This window comes from Apis cerana, linkage group LG5 (genome assembly GCF_029169275.1).
Source record: "Apis cerana isolate GH-2021 linkage group LG5, AcerK_1.0, whole genome shotgun sequence".
Taxonomy (NCBI): Eukaryota; Metazoa; Arthropoda; class Insecta; order Hymenoptera; family Apidae; genus Apis; species Apis cerana.
In genome coordinates, this window is record NC_083856.1 from 1,889,207 (window position 1) to 1,909,595 (window position 20,389).

Below are 20,389 nucleotides of genomic sequence, written 5' to 3' on the forward strand. Positions count from 1 at the left end.
ATCCCTTTCCTCGTTCCCCTCCTTTTTCTTTCCTTTCTTTCGGCCACTCTTCGACCACTTTATCGGTCAATCCCAAGCCCAAGTTCAACGCCGTACACGCCGATGAATCGTCGAACCTCTGTACAGACAGGCGGGCAGGCGTAGTCTTACATGCGGCCGCTTGCACATGCATGCTTTGGCGGCTTTATGGAGAGCAGACACAGAGAGAGGCCGCACGTCCTGACCGCGCGCGAGCATGGTCGCGCGATAATCCTGTGATGGATGTCCCTAGGTAGTCGTCGGTAAGCCCTGCCAGCCAGGCTGCTCGCCACGTCGGTGTGTTTACCCAGACGGAAGCCGTCTGGCGGCGATAGGAGGACCGACCTATCGCGTGCGATGTGTGCGGGTGATACGTCGCTTCTACTTCGACCACCACTAGGATATGCACCTCCGACGAGACGGCGTTTCAACAACGTATCTAACCGGGAATAATCGCGGCGGCAGCAGACCGGGGCCGGGCAGGGGGAGGGGGATCTTTTTTTCGATCGTCCGATCTGATTGATCGCGACGATCATCCGCGCGATGGGAAGCACCGACGGGTACACGTCGTTTAACGTCATCATTGCACCGTTGTCGAAGGAAACGCGTGTATTTCGATAGGTATTTTCTACGGTAAGGGTTCCTGGATGATTTGGACTAGTCCAAGGTGAAATAGTAATAAATCTTTAATAATTTTATTTAAAAACGTCAATGTCGATGAATAATAAATTGTTGAGGCAACTTTACTCTTAATTTCAATCGTTAAAATGTAAAAAGAGATGACGAAGGGTTTTCTATTTCTTTCTTTCTTTCAGTTTCTCCGTATAGGCTTTTCTCTTTCTTTCGGTAAAAAGATCTCACGACTTTATTCATAACTTGTTCGAACGAGATGATTAATCTTTCTTAGACGTATTGGAATTTTGTGAGTGGAATTTCTAATATGAATCTTTCCTGTCGAAGAGAATGATATGTAATTAATGAAGATATACGTAATGTAACATTATAGTAAGATTCCCAGATATGTGATCGTCATCGTCTATATTATTTATTTAATTTATTATTATATGTAACGTAGCAAACATGTTACATCATGAATTATAAAACATGTATTGTATTTAATTTTATCTTTTTTTTAAAGAAATATAATTGATGCTCTTTCATTTAAAGAGAAAGAAGGAAAAGTAAAATTTATTTGTTAGATAGCAGAATAGAAAGTGAATTGCATGTCATGTGAAAATATAAATAAACTTTTTTATTTAATATGAACACATTATTATATGACAATTATTCTTTCCAACTTTCCAATGTATTACATAAAATTCCTTATACGATATAAAATCGTTTTACCATGATCTTTTCCTCTCAAAAATATATACAAACTAGAAACTTGTTAAACCTATTACTACCAACAAAAACTCTACTCCCATCCAGATAAATCAAAAATATCAGCTTCCTGCTAACATGTTCAAAAACCAAAATCAAAAAAAAAAAAATCGATTGACAAAGCTTAATCCTTCGGATTAACCTTATCGCAAGCAGCTTGTTCAACAGTGGCAAGCAATCAAACATCGAGAGCATGAATTAAATAAACGAATAATTCTTTGTTTAGTAACCCATTGATCCTCGGTCGAAACCGCTCGAGCTTGAAGCGCATTCTTTAATTGTGACAATCATCAGCAACGTTTAATCATTTAATCAATTATTTCATCAAAAGGAGTCAAAGGAACTTTCAATCACGCGCAATAATCACGTTCTTTCTGGCTTGTATGATGATGTACACGTCCATGGATCCACCGAGAGCGGTCGGTTCGCGCTCGTCAGAGCCGGCTGCTGCTGGTTGTAATTAATAGATCTCTCGTTGTACATATTTGTATGTCGGGTCTGGTCGATTGTTCGGACAATGTACGCCTGTGTCGGCGGCATGGACGCACACCTCGTCTAGACCGATCGACCGCTCCTGGCTGCCGGATTCCTAGCCTGGCTAACGTTACGGATGTATTACGTGAGCACACGTACACATACAGTCGATCGCGAAAATGTTGTGACATCGTATCACAATGATAATATTCGTCGAAAATTCTGATTTTAACGAAATCTGTTTGAGAATCTGCATCTAGGGCATATGGAGCGAATTTTTTGTCGATCAGAGATCTCTTCGAAGAGATGAAATCAACCGTTGATGCTCCAAATTTTGTTTGATAATTTTCTTTGCAACGGAATGATGAAAAATAATATTTTCTTTTTTTAAATACAAATTACATGTAATAATTTTTTTATCAGAATATTGTTACTCTCAAAATTCCAATGTATCTTTATTCTTCATACGAATGCTCTATTATTCTGGTTAAAGAAAATTCACAAAATTATAAAGTTTTCGAGATCACTTCCTCCTCAAAGAGATTTTTGGACGAGAAAAATATTGTTCCACGCAATCGGTTGCGCTTCAAATTACGAAACGCAAACTTTCATTAAAATCAGAATTTTCGGGCCAGGCGAATTTCCTTGGTGTCCCAACATTTTTGTGACCGACTGTATACATATGTGCATATGTGGGTGTACAGACACAGTTGGACAGACTGTTAAACTGACGACGTGGTTATGCGCGCACGTGTGCAGCCCTCCTGTGTGCACAGCATTACGCGCTCGCGTCCGGTTCCTCCTGGCTGAGCTCCGGTTAATTTCGTTCCGTCTCCCTTGAGTATCGTGCACCATGGCTGGATCTCGAACTCGCAGCGATCAACTCGCCTATTACTCGCTTTTTACCGCCGCATTTTTCGCTAATCTCTGACGGTCGACGCTTTTTGCCCTGGCCACATCCTGCTCGCGTCCAACTGTCGTGCTCCTTCGCAAATCTGTGCGAAGGATTTGCTTTGGATCGTTTCGAACGATAATCTTGGCCTGATTTTGCTCGACTTTGATCGATCGATCGTTCTTATTTCGATACGTATTATAGATTATAGCTGTTTTTTAAATCTCTCCGAATCCGAATGGATGGATTCTTGTTTCGAATTTTGTTTCGAAGAACCATTTTGGATCAGTTTTTATTTTGGACTTTGATTGATCGATCGTTTTCGAATAATTCAGAATTGTTGCTATATTGGTTGAGATAATTGTTTGGTGCTTGGTGTACAATAATAATAAAAATTATTAAATCCTATAGGTTTTTTCGTATAATGAAATTAAATTAAATTATGCTTTATATAGGTAAATGTTTTATATGTTGCGTATAAATATAAGAACTGTAAATAACCCACAATTTGAATTTCTTAATTTAAAGTTCTCTATTTTAGTTCCCATTTTCCTATTTAATATCAATCAGTAATGTAAAATTAAATACTATAAAATTAATTCTATATAATACTTTACTCTTTTATCGACATAAATTTTAATAAATTTTATTCGTTTAAAATTTTTTATTCTAAACTCGCTTGATTATCCAATTAATTTTTGAATCAATAAAAAATCGAAATAGATTATAATTTATTTATTAATTTTACGATATATTAAAGTTTTTACGTAGATGTAGATCGCTTTTAGAAGTAGAAAAAAGAAAACAGAATTTATTCTGTAATATAAGTTTTATATCTCTGGTACATAAATTTACTTTCGTTCTATAACGGAAATACATTGAATCATGCGATATAAACCATTCACAGAACGTAATTAATGTTTCGATAGTATCGTTTCAGTACTCCGATTAAAATATTTGCAACGTGAGAATATTGCGTTATAATACGATACGATCCCCTTCATTTCACAAAGCACTTAGGGCTGTATTACGTTCACGTAGTGAGCACAGATTCGATGCACGTCTGGAAGGAAAACTCTTTCTCACCTCTCGTAAATTCAAATAGGAATAATAGCGGAAAATAAGTGCACAAAGTTACACAAAACCATTCGCGAGAAAACCATGCAAATTAAATTACAGAACCTTCGATATATCCATTTCTTTAAAAAATTATCGATTCGATAAAAACGAAACTCGTTTAAATTATTCAGAATATCATCCATTGAATCTCGTATCAAAATTCCTAAAGAAACTATCGAGCAAATATCTCAATGGCCGTAAAGTTCAATGTCGCGTAACAAAATTTTCCACAGTAACGTGTTCAATCGTTTCTGCTACTTTACATTACAAAAAGGTATAAATCAACGATACATCTGGCGATAATAATATCCATATATCTTTTCCCCAGAGATTTGACGCTCGCAAAACGATAAATACCGTCCCGAAGAATCCAAAGCATAAGGGAAACCGCAGGGAAAAATAGGAAACGCATGAAAACAAAAGCTAATGAAGAGGATCGTTTACGCGGATTCGCGAGCAAAACCGAATATGCGGGTATCTGTTCGAGGCAACGAAGAAAGGGAGGAGAGAGAAAAAAAGAAAGAAAGGAAAAAAGAGAGGATTCCGTCGAGTAAACAGGTAATCTGTGGCGCTATGTGCAGCAGTGGGCAGACACCGATGGCTGGCCAATCTGACGATGCACCCGCATGCCAAGCGGTGCACCTATCTCCGCAACGGTGCGTTACATGCGAGGCGCGCGTTTACGCTCGAGAGAGTGTTTAACGACACCTGCACAATCTCTGATCCCTACGAGCGAGGCGTCTCTGTCCACCTCTATCTCTATCCGTGCCTTTTTTATCTTTCTCACGCTTCTCTCCTCTCCACAACCTATCGCTATTCTCCGTATGTAACGCGCTCTCCCTGGTTCCGTTCATGCACCATCATCCCCCCGAGAGGATTCTATCTCTTCCCCCTCCCGCCCCCAGTTTCCTCTTTCTCGATCGGCTACACGAGCCTGTTACACGTGCACAGGGTTGGAAGGAGAAACAAAAGGCGAGAAAAAGAAGAGGGAAGTGACGAGGGGGATGGGAGAAAAAGAGAGAAAAGTGAAGGGAGAGGAAGGGGAGAGAGAGAGAGAGAGAGCGGCGCGATAATCTGGTACCCATGGTTAGTCAGCGGATCGGCGTCTAGACGGCAGGGACGTTTGTGTTGGATTTATTTGTGACAGTGGGTTCCCACCTGTTGCCTCCCGCGCCCCTTACGAAACGCACCGCTATAACTTCCCTCTTTACCCTTTTTTCCTTCCTCCTCTTTCTCCTCCTCCTCCTTCTCCTCCTCCTCGCAGCCGCCGCACCACCTCTTTTTCCTCGTCTGGCAAAGTCTGTCTCTTTACCCGTTCTCTCCCTGCTCTCTCTCTCTCTCTCTCTCTCTCCTTCTTCCCCGTTCCCCGTTCTCCCAATCCGTTAGCATAGCATAAATCCTATGCGTTCTCCATTCACTCCAGTCAGTCCTTCCTAGCATTCCCTCTTCGCGTTACAAAACAACACGGTGCAAAGGAGGACAGGCCTCCTCCCTTCCTTCATCCCACCACCACCCTACCATGCCCTGCCGCCCACGTTGAATCGCCACACGGTGAAACAGGCATTCACGCTGCCCCAGAGAATTAGCCCGTATTGCGAGAGAGAGAGAGAGAGGAGAGAGAGAGAGGGAATGCGTGTGTTAAATCGTAGAACTAGCGAGGGGAAGACTCGAAGAGAGATTAAAGAATACCTCGTCAGTGACTTTGGAAATTTCGACGTTTGAGTGACGCACGTCGGAAGCGGTTGCTTAATTTAGAGAAGAGGAACTCGGATCATCCTGGCCCTCGGCGTGGCCTAATCGAGCCACGTGGATCGGATTATCAACGGTCTAGGAAGATCGTCGATTATAAAACAGGATTCGTAGAAATGGATGACGTTCCAAAATCTATTCGTCACGCCTTCTATATATCTGCTTGAAGTGTTTAATCAATTGCTTACAGTCGATCACAAAAGTATTCGTACATTATCTTAATATTTTATTCCTTTTTTCTCCTTCTTCTTTTTTTTTTTTTTTTTTCTTTAACTCATTCAAATCAACCGACTTAGCGGAAGATTGATTTCGATGATGTCATATTTTCGTATATGCATAAATTAGTACGCAATACTAGTGTGCAAATTAAAAATCTATATGTATTCAAGCAGTATGTAGGTCTACGTACCAAGGATTCCTCGTGTCTGAACAAAGTCTGGCCACGAGTCAAGTATATATATCCTTTATAATGAAGTTACAAAAAACCAGATTCAATGCCATAAACAATGATCCTTTCCCGTCTTAAATGTAATAATATTTTTTAATGAAATAGATTTTTTAGATTTTTCTAAATCTAAAATTTCTTAATGATGCGAGAAATTTTAAATTACAAAAATATTTTAATGCTCTATTATCTAATTATAAAAAATATTTCCAAGTAAAATTTGTATTTAAAATATGAAAAAATGCTAAAATTTTAAAAATGAGTTATCTCATGTATAATCCATGTTGTACGTATACATAAATTTTCATTAAAATCAAAATTTTTGAATTATATGAATTTTTTTATAAAATAACGTACAAATGTTTTTTGTTTTACACTGTATACGCGCATATATATCTGTTTGTCCTCGAGAAATCAGTTCTTTCTTCATTGGGGAGTTGTTCAACATCCCACATTCATCGATTTTATCTTCGTTGACAATAATTCAATTCGAAGTTTGCACAATGTTTACAAGCTCGATTATTGCAATTAAAATGGTTAGAAATTTTAAAGTGCGTTTTGCATCACTAATATTCAATTGATATTATTTTCATTTGAATAAAGATGTGGAACAAGGATATTTTTTTCAAAAATACAAAAGATAAAATTTTATATTAAAATTTTATAATAAGTTTCCAAATCATTATCAAGAAAAACTTGAATAAAACTTTAACTTAAAAAATTAAATCCTTTAACTATGATATAAATGAAATAAATTAAATAAATACGTAAATTAAGAATGATTTTTTTTAAAAGAATCTATTTAATTACAATTACAATTTTATAAAAATATTTAAATATATTTTGCACGACGATGTGATTTTGTTTCATGGGCTAAATATTATCTTTAATGTATATCAATATAATTTATCGATATAAAAAATTAAAAATTAAAAATATTCATAATTCGTTATATCTCTTGTATATGTTATTAATTTATTGCCGCTTCGTATTTGGTTACGAGATTTAAAATTTTCATGATTTTTATTTAATCTGGTAAGCATCAACTTTCATCGAGATACAATAATATTAATTCAATTGTTTAATTTGCCACGAAAACGATATAAATGTAAATAATCTTCCTATCAAGTGTAAATCAAATATAAATAGATTAAAACGAATATCACCAACATATGTATGACGTATACGATAATTGCAAAATATCTGATTCAAATTTATAATCACATCAAATCACGCATGAAGATAACGATAACTAAATAATAGGCTCGGTTGTTAAAGATTGATACTTATTGTTAACGATTCGAAATAAACAAAACCAGTTTATATAAAAAATACAGTGGATATATGGCGTGGTACACGCCCAAGTAGATATAAAGGGCGCAATTATGAATCTGTTAAAAGTAGTACCCAAGTTACTTTATGGATACGCTATATAAAATTATATAAAGTACAAGAACATAAAATTAAAGTTGAGGAAAAGTGTTAAAAATTTTCTCTTGCAATTTTCATAAAATTTATGAAGTAGACGCGAATCGAAGTATAAATTTTAAGTGATTGGTATCAAGTCTTTTGTTCATTTTTTTACACTATATTGTACACTGAGTTACGATAAGATTACGATAAGATTATATAATTGCTTCTTTTTTCTTCTTTATCATTATCCATTATTGTATACCATTTTCGTGGATGCAGGTATAATGGAAAAATTTGAAGTAATACGATTTTCAGAAACGTGTAAAGAATAATGGAATGTATAATTTATAATACAAATGTCAGAAATGAAAATATAATAATATTTGATAAATATTAATAAATGATTTTATGATATTAAAATTATTTTATAATTATCACATAAGAATTAAATATAGAATTAAATTAATCAGAAAAATATTAATCGAACTATCTTACAGAAAAATTTTCTACGAGTATATAAATATATTTTAAATTAAATTATTTTCAATTTAATTGTGTCTTCCTATCGTTAAAATATTTTTAAAATTTACAGAAAATATAAAAAATCACTAATACAATTATTATTTTTCAATCTCACGCTGAAATTTTATTTAAAATTAAAATAAATATTGAAATTTAAAGACCATGTCAATAATAATTTCCTATTACAATTCAATATTTTTTATATATAATTCTATGTCATTAATTACCCATATATAATTTCACTATTAAACTATTATAATAAAAATGAGTCTATTCGATTAACCTCATCATAATACAAAATATATCTTAAATTTCAGGCTTATTACAAAAATTAACCGAGCATCTCATCATGAAGAAATCATCAAAGCCATGAAAAAAAAAACGTGGAAAATAAACGTTTGCATTAACGGAAGACAATGAAAATTTATCGTGGTTGATCTTTGCTATAACCTTACACCTCGGCCGGAATACTGTTAATCTATGGCTGATGTATTAATTGCCCACGATTGTGATTTATAATTGCGCGGAAGAGTTCTCGCCGCTTTATCCGAGGATCGGCTCATCACGCTCTGTGCTTTTATTAACCGGTGTAATGAAAATGCGTGACCGAAAAATTTCCAGTGGGTGAACGAGCGTGAAGGGAACCAGGATATCCTTTCCCAAGAAATTGGCAGAGAGAGCCCTAAGGATCATTCGAGCATGGAGATGCGAATCCGCACGATGCCGTGAAGCGGGCAGGCCGATCAAAACCAGCAAAAATCGGCATATCTGCATAAACTGGCATGACAATGAACCAAGATCGTAGATGAAGATTGCACGTTTTTTCGCATAACTTTCCATCGTTCAACCGTGGCCGACGCACCAGTATCGGCGACAACAGAGGAAAAAGAAGAGAAGCCATTGCGATTACGATGCCATAGACGTGGGGGCACGTAGACGAATGTTAATTCGAGTGGACGTGGCTCGATGAACAAGTAAGATAAACGTGATAAAGCTTATGAAGCTAGCATGGATCGTGAAAGTAACTCGCAAGTCTTTCGAGGACGTCCCTTGATATCTGATAAACTGATTGACTTGTAAAGAAACCTTTACTGTGTAATGAACGAGGATTAGAAATTGGTATTCTTATGATTAAATAAAGGTAATTTAGATTTGAGGTTGAAATTAAAAAGAGAAAATTAAATTGTGTACTTTTTCTTGATACATTGTGATGATTCACGAAGCAAGAAATATTTAAAAATATATCAAATATTTATTTATTCTTTTGAATATAAAGTACCTAACATTGATTAAAATAATTATTATCGTAATTATTATATACAGGAAACAAAATAATCCTCCAAAATAGTTACCACCTACTTTGCTTCTTAAGTCAAATTGTATATCACGATAAAATAATATTGAACTGAATATTATTTATACATCAAAATTCTTAAATAATTACTTTGTTTCTTACTTTGTTGTCAATAAACGAAAAATAATACATATAAATAAAACATAGAAAGATTCGATTGCTCGTTAGATAAAATAACGAATAAATAAAATATATTTTTGCATCAATACGCCAATACCTCTGGAATCGTGTACAGCGTACACGAGTGTTAAAATCAAAGCCCTACGGATAAACAATCGAAATTGCAGACATGCAAGAAGCAAAGAAAACGTTTGGTAGGCAGAGGGAGGCAATCGCTGGACGTAGCCCGGAGGGGGAGGGGAGGGTTTTTTTCTCAGCTTTCGACGATGATCTCTCAACGTTGTCCCGAATTCCAAAGACAATGGGGCCCCTCCGGGGCAACCGAGGGAGGTCGAGAGCTGATCCTCGCCGTATCCTTGCACTCTCTTGCCTCTCTGCATTACATAATATCGAAACGACCTTGCGTTCCGTCGTACCACCTGCGGCAGGACTGCACACGTACACTTGGTGTACAACTTCCGCTCGGAACCCTCTCTCCCCCTCCCTCTTCTCTCTCTCTCTCTTTCTCTCTCTTTCTCCTCCATCTTCCTTCATCTCCTTTCCTTCGCCTTCTCTCCTTTCGCAACCTTTTCCACCGTCTCTGGCCCGACCTTTCGGTCTCCGTTCCACGCCCGGCTCCGTGCATTCTGCCCCGTGCCTTTTTCTTCTCTTACCACTATTTTTGCTTTCGTCGGAAGAAAAAGGGGCCGGTGGATGAATAGAAGGCGCGCACAAGGCAGAGGAACGAGCAGGAGGAGGACGCCAGCAACAGGTTTTGGCGGACAAACAGGAGACCGGGTGAGTCGTGAGTCAAGATCTACGATTCACTTTTATCCGGCTCTTTTCTTTCTCTCTCTCTCTCTCTCTATTTCTTTCTTTCTTTGCCTTTATATCTTTCTCCCTTTCTTTCTCCCTCTTCTTTAACCTCGCTGTTCAACGTGGCGCGAATCAAAACACTCTCGATCCGGACTTGCCGGACGATTATCCGGGGGAAAAATGAAAGCTAAAAGCGAATTGGACAAACTGGAGACGAAGGGGATGCACTCCACGGGGATCGAAATTGCTGCGTCGCGTTTAATATATTTATCATTATCACACGTGTTAATACATTCAGATGTTAACTCTTAGGACTCCTATGTCGTGTATCGAGCTCGACATCACATTTCTTACACCAACTCTAATGTCGAGCTAGATATTATATAATGCAGCTTCTAAAATAATTTAAAATGTTTTTTTTTTCTTTCAAATATTTTGTAACAGTTTATACAATATTTTATTGAGACCCTCTTTTTAGATCCTTTTTATAAATGAATTAAAGAGTTGTTGCTAGGTAAAAAAAAAAAAATTAAAACTGCAAAGGGTTAATATAAATATATAATAAATGTTAATATATGAATATAATTAAAATATATAAAATTAATAACAAATTAATAACAGAAATTATTCACCATTTTCTTATGCATTTAATAGATAATATAAATATAATTTAATTATTTAAATATAATATAATTATTGGTGATAACGATTGAAATAATAATTGTAGATTCTAATGTTTAAAATAATTCGGAAGAATCTTCTTTATTTAGTTTATAGTTTAAAAATAATTTAAAATCAAAAATATCGATACTTTTGAACAATAATGTATATAAAATTGAACCAATTGAAGAAAATTTATAAGTTTTAAATACAAAAAACATAATTAATCAACGATACACATTATTGCACTATCGATATTATCTTTGATTTATGTTTAGAAAGTTGCTTTCAACGCAACGAATCGAGATTTATTGCAACTAAGCTTGATTTTCATACGACACTGTTACAGAATCATTATCAAGATTCATAGTTTCGTCACAGTTTATGTAACGATACATACATATAAACTATAAAAAAACATTGACATATAAAAAAATATCGATATTAAACTATATTATTTTTTTGAGATAAATCCACATTTATCAAAGTCTAAATGAAATATAATTCAATCGATGTATCTATATTTATAAAGTGAATGATAACATATAAAATCTGTAAAATATAATATTTGTAAAACGAAATGAAATATTAAATTTAAATATTTAAATCATGTATGCTTCAAAGAATTATTGCAAATTTCAACGATGATATTTATAATATCTCACATTCTAAAATATTTTTTTATAAAATCACAATTTATTTCATTTTTTCAAAAAAATTTTATGTCGTGTTTTTAATGAGATAAAAAAATAATATCTAATATATTTTAATACATAACATAGAATTTATTTCTTTTAAAATCATTAAAAATAAAGATCGTACAAATTAATTTTAATCAAGTTTTTATTAAATCAAAAATTCTTCATTGAAAAAAAAATATTAATCACGATATCATTGATTATAAATGATTAAAAATTTTTAAAAATTAGAAACTGGAAACAATATTACTTACAATTTAATATAATATCTAATATGAGAGTTCAATTCCGTTTCTAATTGCATCGATATATAAAATCTTTTTAATTTCCAACGCGAACTGTATTATACTTCTCAAAGAGAAATCGTAGAAAGCTCTTCCAATAGAAGATTTTATGGAAGCACCACGAGGCCTCATTCCCTCGCGAAGCTGTGCGTTGGATTATTTATTACGTCATTAATCAATCAGGTTTTTCCTCGCGATACTGTAAAGGGTAAGAAAATGCAATATGGAAATGAATGTAAATCGTAAAAGGCACTACCGTGGATGTTCACGCTGTAACCGTGAAATGGCTCGCAACAGCCGGTCTACGTGAAAGTCCATAAAATGAAATTGTTGCAGTTTCCGGATGCACTTTAAGGTTGCCTTCACAAGCGAATTGTAACGCGTTGCATCGATTGCGTTTCAGTTGCAATTGTTTAACGATCGGCGTTACGAGTCGGGTTAATTTTACAGTTCCAAGTTAAATTGTAAGGTTATTGCATTATTTATAAATGACAGAATGCGACTAAATAAAGAAAATTAAATGTTTCGAATGAGATAAGATTAAATGTTTGAAAAAATAAATAAGTAAAAAGAAAAAGGAATATTAAGATTAATAATTATTTTTCAAATATACTATTATTTAAATTTTCAAAAAAAAATCATTATCAAATAACGAAAATAAATAGACAACGCCATAAACATATATAGATTATCTGAAAAAATTATAAAGCAAGATTCAGATATCTTTACATAAAAAAAAATTATTGTTATCGAAATGAAAATAAAATTCAATAAAAATAGAAATGAAATGAAATACAGAAAAAAATGGAAATAAAAACCAATATTATATTTGGATTATTAATTCACGAGCAGTATCATTGATAGTATCTACGAAAAAAATGAGATTAAATTTTCTTAAATATTTAACTACTCGTTGCACCTATATATTGACATAAATAACACAAAATTATCAAAGCTTCAAAAGAATATTTCAATTCCAAAGATACATAATACAGAAAGATTCAATTTCAAGGTTCCAAATTTTAATTTTCGCATCTACTTGTTATATCGAGCATCTTTTAAAAATCCAATTTTTCTTTCTCTGTCCGAAAAGAGTCAATAATAAAAAGTTTTCATTGCATTGGAAAGCACTCAAATAAACGAATCTTCCAAGATTTCATTCGGTTAGATAGGACACGCACTCACCTACACCTGTTAACGGCACTTTCATAGCATGCGACAATTTTATACTTTATCGTATGCTCGTGGTTTAGTGGCAATCGCCATTCGAGAGCTTTACAATGTCTGGTTTACGAACTCTCAGAAGCGAACATGCGGATTTACCCCTCGTCATCCGTCTCTCTTCCATCTTCCTTCTCCTACATTTTCACCCCCCGTTGTACGACCGAGAATATGTTTCTAGTTTACGATGTAGGTCATACAGATTGAAGAGAAACGGCAGAAATAGGTATAGTTACTCCCAAAAATATTTGATACAATATATGTAATGAAATAATACACATAGCATATGGTGTAACATTGATTAACTCATCGAAGATTTAAATTATTTCTCTCACGTACTTAAATTGACAATTGATCGACAAATTCGAGTGTGTTTTATTATATTTGGTAAAAATATAATATGCAATTAAATTTTGTAATTTATTATTAATTTATTAAGAAATATTTTAATAATTAAATTTTATTATTTTATATTTACAAATGTGTAAAGTATATGATATTTCTGATGAATCTAAAATTGTTCATAAGAAACCAGTTTATTAAATACGTATCAAAATGTAAAACGAAAATTACCGTATGAAATTATTAAGTCGTACATCATATTTCTGACTTAAAATCATGTAATCATAATGTATCTTTAATCATATGATTACATCTTCGTATTCGCCTGAAATTGTACGTATTCTCTTCGAAATGAAAAAGAATAAAAAAACTATACCGTATTTCAAATCGATTTTTTTGTCCGCATTACAAATATTCGTAAAACATATATTTATTATCCATATAATTGTTTCCTTACACGAAAGTATATTAAATATTTCACAATCAGTAAAAAAGAACTATTTAACCTCGTTTCTCGTCTATCTATCATGAATCATAATTATACGGCGATGACAGAAATCGTTTTACGAGAAAAAAAGTATCGAAAGAGAATCATTATCCCCGAAAACAACGGATTACAATGCGAGGAGTGTGGAGATCGTCACAGATAAATTTACCGTAATTTGCCAAGAAAGATAAAGTTTACAGGCAAATTTAGCAGAGGTACGCGTCAAGGTATACAGAGACGAGAGAAAACAACATTCTCTCGCTCAGTCTATGTTTCCTTTCTCCCTCGATCCACCCCCACAAGAGTGGAGCAACACGCCATCTCCCTTCCTTAAGCTCAGAGAGCGTGCAATAGAGCATACGATGCGTCTAGACAAAATAATGATTTGGATTTCAATACATTTGCATTCATTACCCAGGGACACCTCTTCTGTCGTACCCTCTCCCTCTCTGCTGCTCCCGTTTTCGTCTCTGCAAAGATCCCCTCTACTATTCCGTTTCATGTCTCGCAGAGTTACGCTCGTTATCATACGAATGCTCTGGTCGTGCCGTCGGCGCTCGTTTCGTTGCTGTCGAAATGCGATGCGGCCGGACGAGTAAGCAGCACTACCAGAACCAGCTTGCTGTCTGGCTTTTGCAAACATATGTACCGTGTCCATGGATAGACACGTATATGCATACGTGTGTATCGGCAAAGTATCGGATGGATCAGTCAGAGGGTGATCATAGTGATTCGATAGTGTGGAGGCAGAGTAGAGGAACGGAGAAAGCGTATAAGGGAATGAGCAACGATAATACTAGCAGCAGTTTTTAACGCTTTGCCTAAAAAAGACAAACGAAATCGGATTGCGAATTTGCAGCGGCGCATCAATCGAAATGTTCGATTTAGATGGACAAAAGTAAAAAAATTTTGACTATATTTATGGAAGGAAAATTATTAATACTTTGTGCAAATATGTTATAATAGATATAAGACAAATGCAAACATTATTAGTTGTATTATTATTATTATTATATATTAGAATATGAACTTCATTATTAATCATATATATTTTGATGATATCTGTTTATAACTGTTTCACTGTTGTCAGCAAATTTTTTTTTAATTTTATCGTAAATACATCATATAATCACAGTTTATATATCATCAGTTTAAAAGAAATATTTTTTTCGTTTATTATGAATCTTAGAGAAATAGTTGGCAAACATTTATTGGTTATTTGAAAAATTTATTTGAAAAACTAAAAATTATATAAAATTATATAATTGTATAATTATATGATTGTAATTATATAATTATATAATTGTATATTATATAATTTATTTATATTATAAAAAAAAACTTGAAAAAGAATTTTAATCGTCAAATTGATTACAAAACATAAATTTTTTTCTTTTTTCATTTTATTCATGCAAAATCGATGTTTTTAATGGATTTTTTATTTTGTCTATAAAATCATTAAAAATATTTTTATTTCTGATAGCTTTTTAAAAAATTTTTTAAAAATTAAAAAAAAATATATTTTTTGATATTTTCTCTTCAAATTTTAAGTTACAATTCATCTAAAATTGTGATCAAGAAAAGTGAATCAAATCACTTGGAATAATTTTACAATTAAAATCAAGTGACTTTTGCATAATAAACGATATAAAGAACATCAATCAAACAAATTATTAACTATAATATTTTTTAAAATCTCATAAATACTCTAAAATATATTATTTATTTAAATTTAAATATAGATAATTCTACGTACTCATTCTTTGCCAATATTTTTTTCACAATAATATATACATATGTATATATTGTAATAGAAAAGATAAATATTTAAAATTAAATATTTAATTTATTTTATATTTTTATTTATTTATTTTTTAATGTATTTTGATTTCAAAAAGGATAATCTTGATCTATATTGACCACAATGATGATGTTCAGATAATGAATGCACTTTACCTTGCACTTTCTATATACTTTTTGCATTGGTTACATGTGTAACATTGATACCATGAACCTGCTAATCCGACAAAACGACAAACTTCCAATGTATGCAATTGCGGATTGACATTATCGGAATCGCGGATACAATAATACGCGCGAAAAAAACATTTTTTATCATTTACATATTATCACAAATTTTATCGTTTATTATTAGACAATAAATTCTAAAAAAATATTTTCAAAAGTTGATGAAGATACTTGGAAACTTTCGAATTAGAAATATTCATCTTTAAATTAATGGTTTGTTTTATTTATTTTTATTTGTTATCATCTAGAGCGATGATATTTATGCATTTATAAAAAATTTAAAAACAGAATTTTGAATATGGATATGATGCAAAAGAATATATAATATATAATTTAAATAAAACCGCTATAATATTATTAAGTGAAACATATCTCTAGTTAATTTACATAAATATTTACAATCTTGTTATATCAAATAAAAATTTATACTTAAATAAAAGTAATAGTTTTTTTTTTTTTTTTTTTTTTTGAAAAAGAAATGTCTTTTAACTTTTTCAACTTTATTCATTTATTTTTTCCGTAGTTCCAAATTTATCTTTTATTAAAAAATGATTTAAATAAAATAAAGATAACAAATAGAAATCGACGGATTCTATTTATTTATTGAATTTATGAATCATAAAATTGTAAAAAATTATCAAATATTCAATCATTTCTAAATATTCTACATTACAAAGATTATTAAATATTTTAAATTGAGACGAAATTTTTTTTATATATATTATAAAATAATGTAAATTTTATATATATATATATATTATATATCTATAATAATAATAATATTGACAAATTAATAGAATTGTTTAATTATTATAATAATCATATGATTAATTAATTTATTATTTTAAACTTTATAGTAATTTTATATAAATCAGTAATATTATATATTTTAAAATAAATAAAAATATATTATAAAAAAAATTGGACTTACCGGTTCAATTGGACCATCTCTTTCTTTTCCTAATGATTGTCCCTCAGACCAGCCCATTTTTGATAGAAGTTTAAATCCCCTGTTGTCCTTTGCAATAGAACTATGAATAAAATCATAATATGGAAATTAAATACTGCAAAAAATATAAAAAAATTATAAAAATATTATAATAAAAATAATAATAATAATAATAATTATACATCACAATAATATAATTTATAAAAAAAATTAAAAAATTTAAAAAAGTTTTTGATTTATTATTTAATCATATTATCTAAAGAAAGAAAAAATTTATAAATTTTTTAAATTATAAATAAGTTTATAATATATGTATTGTATATATATAATAAAGAATTGAATTAAGAATTTTCATATAATTTTTTAAATTTAAATTTTACAACAAATAAATTACTTACATGTCCATTGAACTTTGTTGTGTTTTTGCATGATGATTTAAAGAACCAACGCATTTTCTACGACTTTGCGCTCGATCTTGATATCCTGATGCTACTTGACTAGCAGTTGCAACATTATCTTTTTCTACACCAAATTTATGTTTCAGCCGCCGTAATTCTTGTTTATGTTGCTGTTTTTTAGAAGATTTGTTTTCTTCTGCATTACTATTTTGTTGAACAAGTCCTGGCTCACAATGACCACAAGTTTCATTTCCATTGTGAATGTGACACAATAATTTTGTAGTTCCAACTTGCACAATTGAACCATGCGAAACTTCGTGAGGATCAGATTCTTGTTTAGCCACAGATAATCTTTTACCATTTAAAAATGTACCGTTTCTTGATCCCAAATCAGTGATTTCATATATTTTCTTATCTTCATTATATAAAAAACGGGCATGTTGCTAAAATATTTAAATATTAATTATTTTGTATATATTATATTGTTTACATTTATACAAGAAAATTTTTTTATTTTTAACTTAAGGATGTTTAGAACTTACTTTACTGATATTTATATCAGGAATAACAACAGAATGATCACCTTCTCGACCAATTGAACCACCCGTGTATGCAACAAGAAAAAGGCTTCCAACTTTTAATTTTAGTAAAGTGGTTTCCTTAACTATGATTCTCATACATGGTGGATAAGTTTTTGCTAAATCTGAAATAAAAGTGAATTGACAAAAAATTAATCAATATTTCAAATTTAATATATGTTATATTATTTGCATATACTTATTTATAGTATTAATAATTATATTGTTATATTTATAATACTATATGTATTATTAAAATATAACGAAAAATAATCATTCAATTGAAAAAAAAAGTATTAAAAATAATCACTTAACATTTTATGTATTAAATCAATAAAATGTGTTTTTTTTTTGTCAAATAATGTTGTAGGAAAACAAATTAAAAATAAACCTTGATCTTCTTCATGGTCACTGTCACTACTAGTACATAATTCTGGAGTAATGTCATTAGAACTGCTGTCACTATCATTGCTTGAACATTCACCCTCCTCGAGTTCATCTTCTGATTGTCCTTCTCTTTTCGCAAGTTTACGTTTTTTCCCCTCATCCTACAAGAGAGACATGTGTGCATATTAAGAGCATAGGATAATTACCTAGTGCTTGACGCCTGTATTTTTCAATTGATATGTTTGAAAGGCCATTTATTAATTCATGTATGTCATCCAAAACCTGAAAAATTAAAAATTTTTGTCTGCAAATGATTTTTTTCTTTTTTCTTTTTTTAAATTTCACTATATTCTATATAATAATTAAATACCTTAATTGCCTTTCTAGTCTTTTGCTCCTTCTTGCCTTGCACACGAGCAGCTGCTTCATTCCCAGTTACTAGAGCTTGACTATGGAACTGATATGTTCCACTAGTTTCATCATAATAATAATATGTGCCTGTATTACCATCATAATATAAACCTTGTTTCTGAAATTTTTTTTATATAATTTTTATATAAAAATTAATAATGAAAATTTAATAATTATTACATAAATACTTACTGCATCATAATAATATCCACTATTATAATCATAATATAAACCAGAAGTTTCTTCATAAACAAAACCAGTTTGCAATAAAGCAGATTCAGCTGCTTCTTTAACTTGTTGTATAATATCAGTTGAAGTTTTATCATTACTTATATTCCAATCTTGTGAAAGATATGATTCTTTTTCATATTCCAAAGGATTTGTTTGAGTTCCATAGTCAACTAAATTTTTTTTCTGCAATAATTTCTGACTCTCCTGAAATAAAAATATAAATTATTTCCTAAAATAAGTATAAATTATTTCTTGTACAGAAGTAAAAATATAAAATAATATATGAATAAAAGAAAAAACTTAAAATAATAAATTTAAAAATATAATTCTTACATATTCGTTGAGTTTATTTCGTAACTTGGCAATTTTTTTATTTCGTTTTTTAATATGATCACGCATTCTTTGAATAAATCTTAAAACATGAGGATAATTACATAGTTCATCTTGAAAATCCAATTCAAAATCTGATTTTATTTCTCCTTCATCACTTTCACTAGATACATTATTTTCTATCATTTTATTACTTTATCTGTAGAAACTAATAAAATAATGAAATATTTGAAATTAGTTCTTTATATAATCATGTAGAATATAATTATATTTTATTTATATTTATATTTTAAATATATCTTTCTATAAAATTCCATAAAACTATAATTTATTAAAAAATTTTATTCATTTTTATTTATTTTTTTTAATAAAACATATGAATAATAAACTATACAAAAATATTTTAATATTCGATAATATGTAAACAAATTAAATTTGATTTATAAAAAAAATGATTTATAAAAAAAAAAATTTTATTTCAAATTACGTCAAATTATTATTCATAAATAAAATAGGACAATTATTATATTTTAATTATAAAAATAAAAATAATACAAAACTTATAAATTTCATAAATAACATCATAAACTTATAAATAAAATTTATGCATATACATATATGTAAAATCATATATGATATTTCTATTTCTTATCAAGCTACGAAACTTGTTTTAATTTCTTACTAAGTAAAAAATCAAAAAAAGAATTACTGAATTACGAAATAAATTAAATATATATTGTAATTTTCATAAATTACAATATCTTTTTCTTTTAATTTCAATTATTTTATAACGTATATATATTTAATGAATAAATGTACCTATAACAACAAACTTACGATTCGTAGTATTAGTTTGGTTATATCAACAAAAATTAATTCATAATTTCATTTATTTAAAACATTAATGTAATTCTCTACCTTTTATGTCGTTTTAAATTATGTATTTCTTTCTTTATGAAGACAAATTTAAGAAATTAGTTCAAAGAAAATATATCTATTAACATAAGTAAAGACACAAAACTATACACATATATATATATAAAACATAAATAAGTGAAGTTTCTACTATGCTATGATCATTCTGCCATCTGGAAACAGCTG

The 20,389-nt window shown here is 30.8% G+C and overlaps 1 protein-coding gene across 5 annotated transcripts in view; it reads right to left on the reverse strand.

Annotated features, from left to right (window-relative positions):
• Positions 1-20,379, reverse strand: part of LOC107995389 (angiogenic factor with G patch and FHA domains 1) — a 30,051-nt gene extending 9,672 nt beyond the window's left edge. Inside the window, exons 1-9 of one of the 5 annotated variants that reach the window (XM_062075778.1) lie at positions 20,207-20,379; positions 19,292-19,496; positions 18,920-19,162; positions 18,687-18,845; positions 18,321-18,477; positions 17,894-18,054; positions 17,352-17,794; positions 16,936-17,035; positions 12,816-14,797 (exon numbers count right to left, since the gene is read on the reverse strand). In XM_062075778.1, coding sequence (XP_061931762.1) covers positions 14,786-14,797; positions 16,936-17,035; positions 17,352-17,794; positions 17,894-18,054; positions 18,321-18,477; positions 18,687-18,845; positions 18,920-19,162; positions 19,292-19,474 — 1,458 coding nt within the window. In that variant the 5' untranslated portion in view covers positions 19,475-19,496; positions 20,207-20,379 and the 3' untranslated portion in view covers positions 12,816-14,785. Of the gene's footprint in view, positions 1-12,815; positions 14,798-16,935; positions 17,036-17,351; positions 17,795-17,893; positions 18,055-18,320; positions 18,478-18,522; positions 18,599-18,686; positions 18,846-18,919; positions 19,163-19,291; positions 19,497-20,125 lie in introns of those variants that run through there. The other 4 variants (XM_062075774.1, XM_062075776.1, XM_062075775.1 and 1 more) reach the window with 4 other exon arrangements.
• Positions 20,380-20,389: the final 10 nt, after the last annotated feature.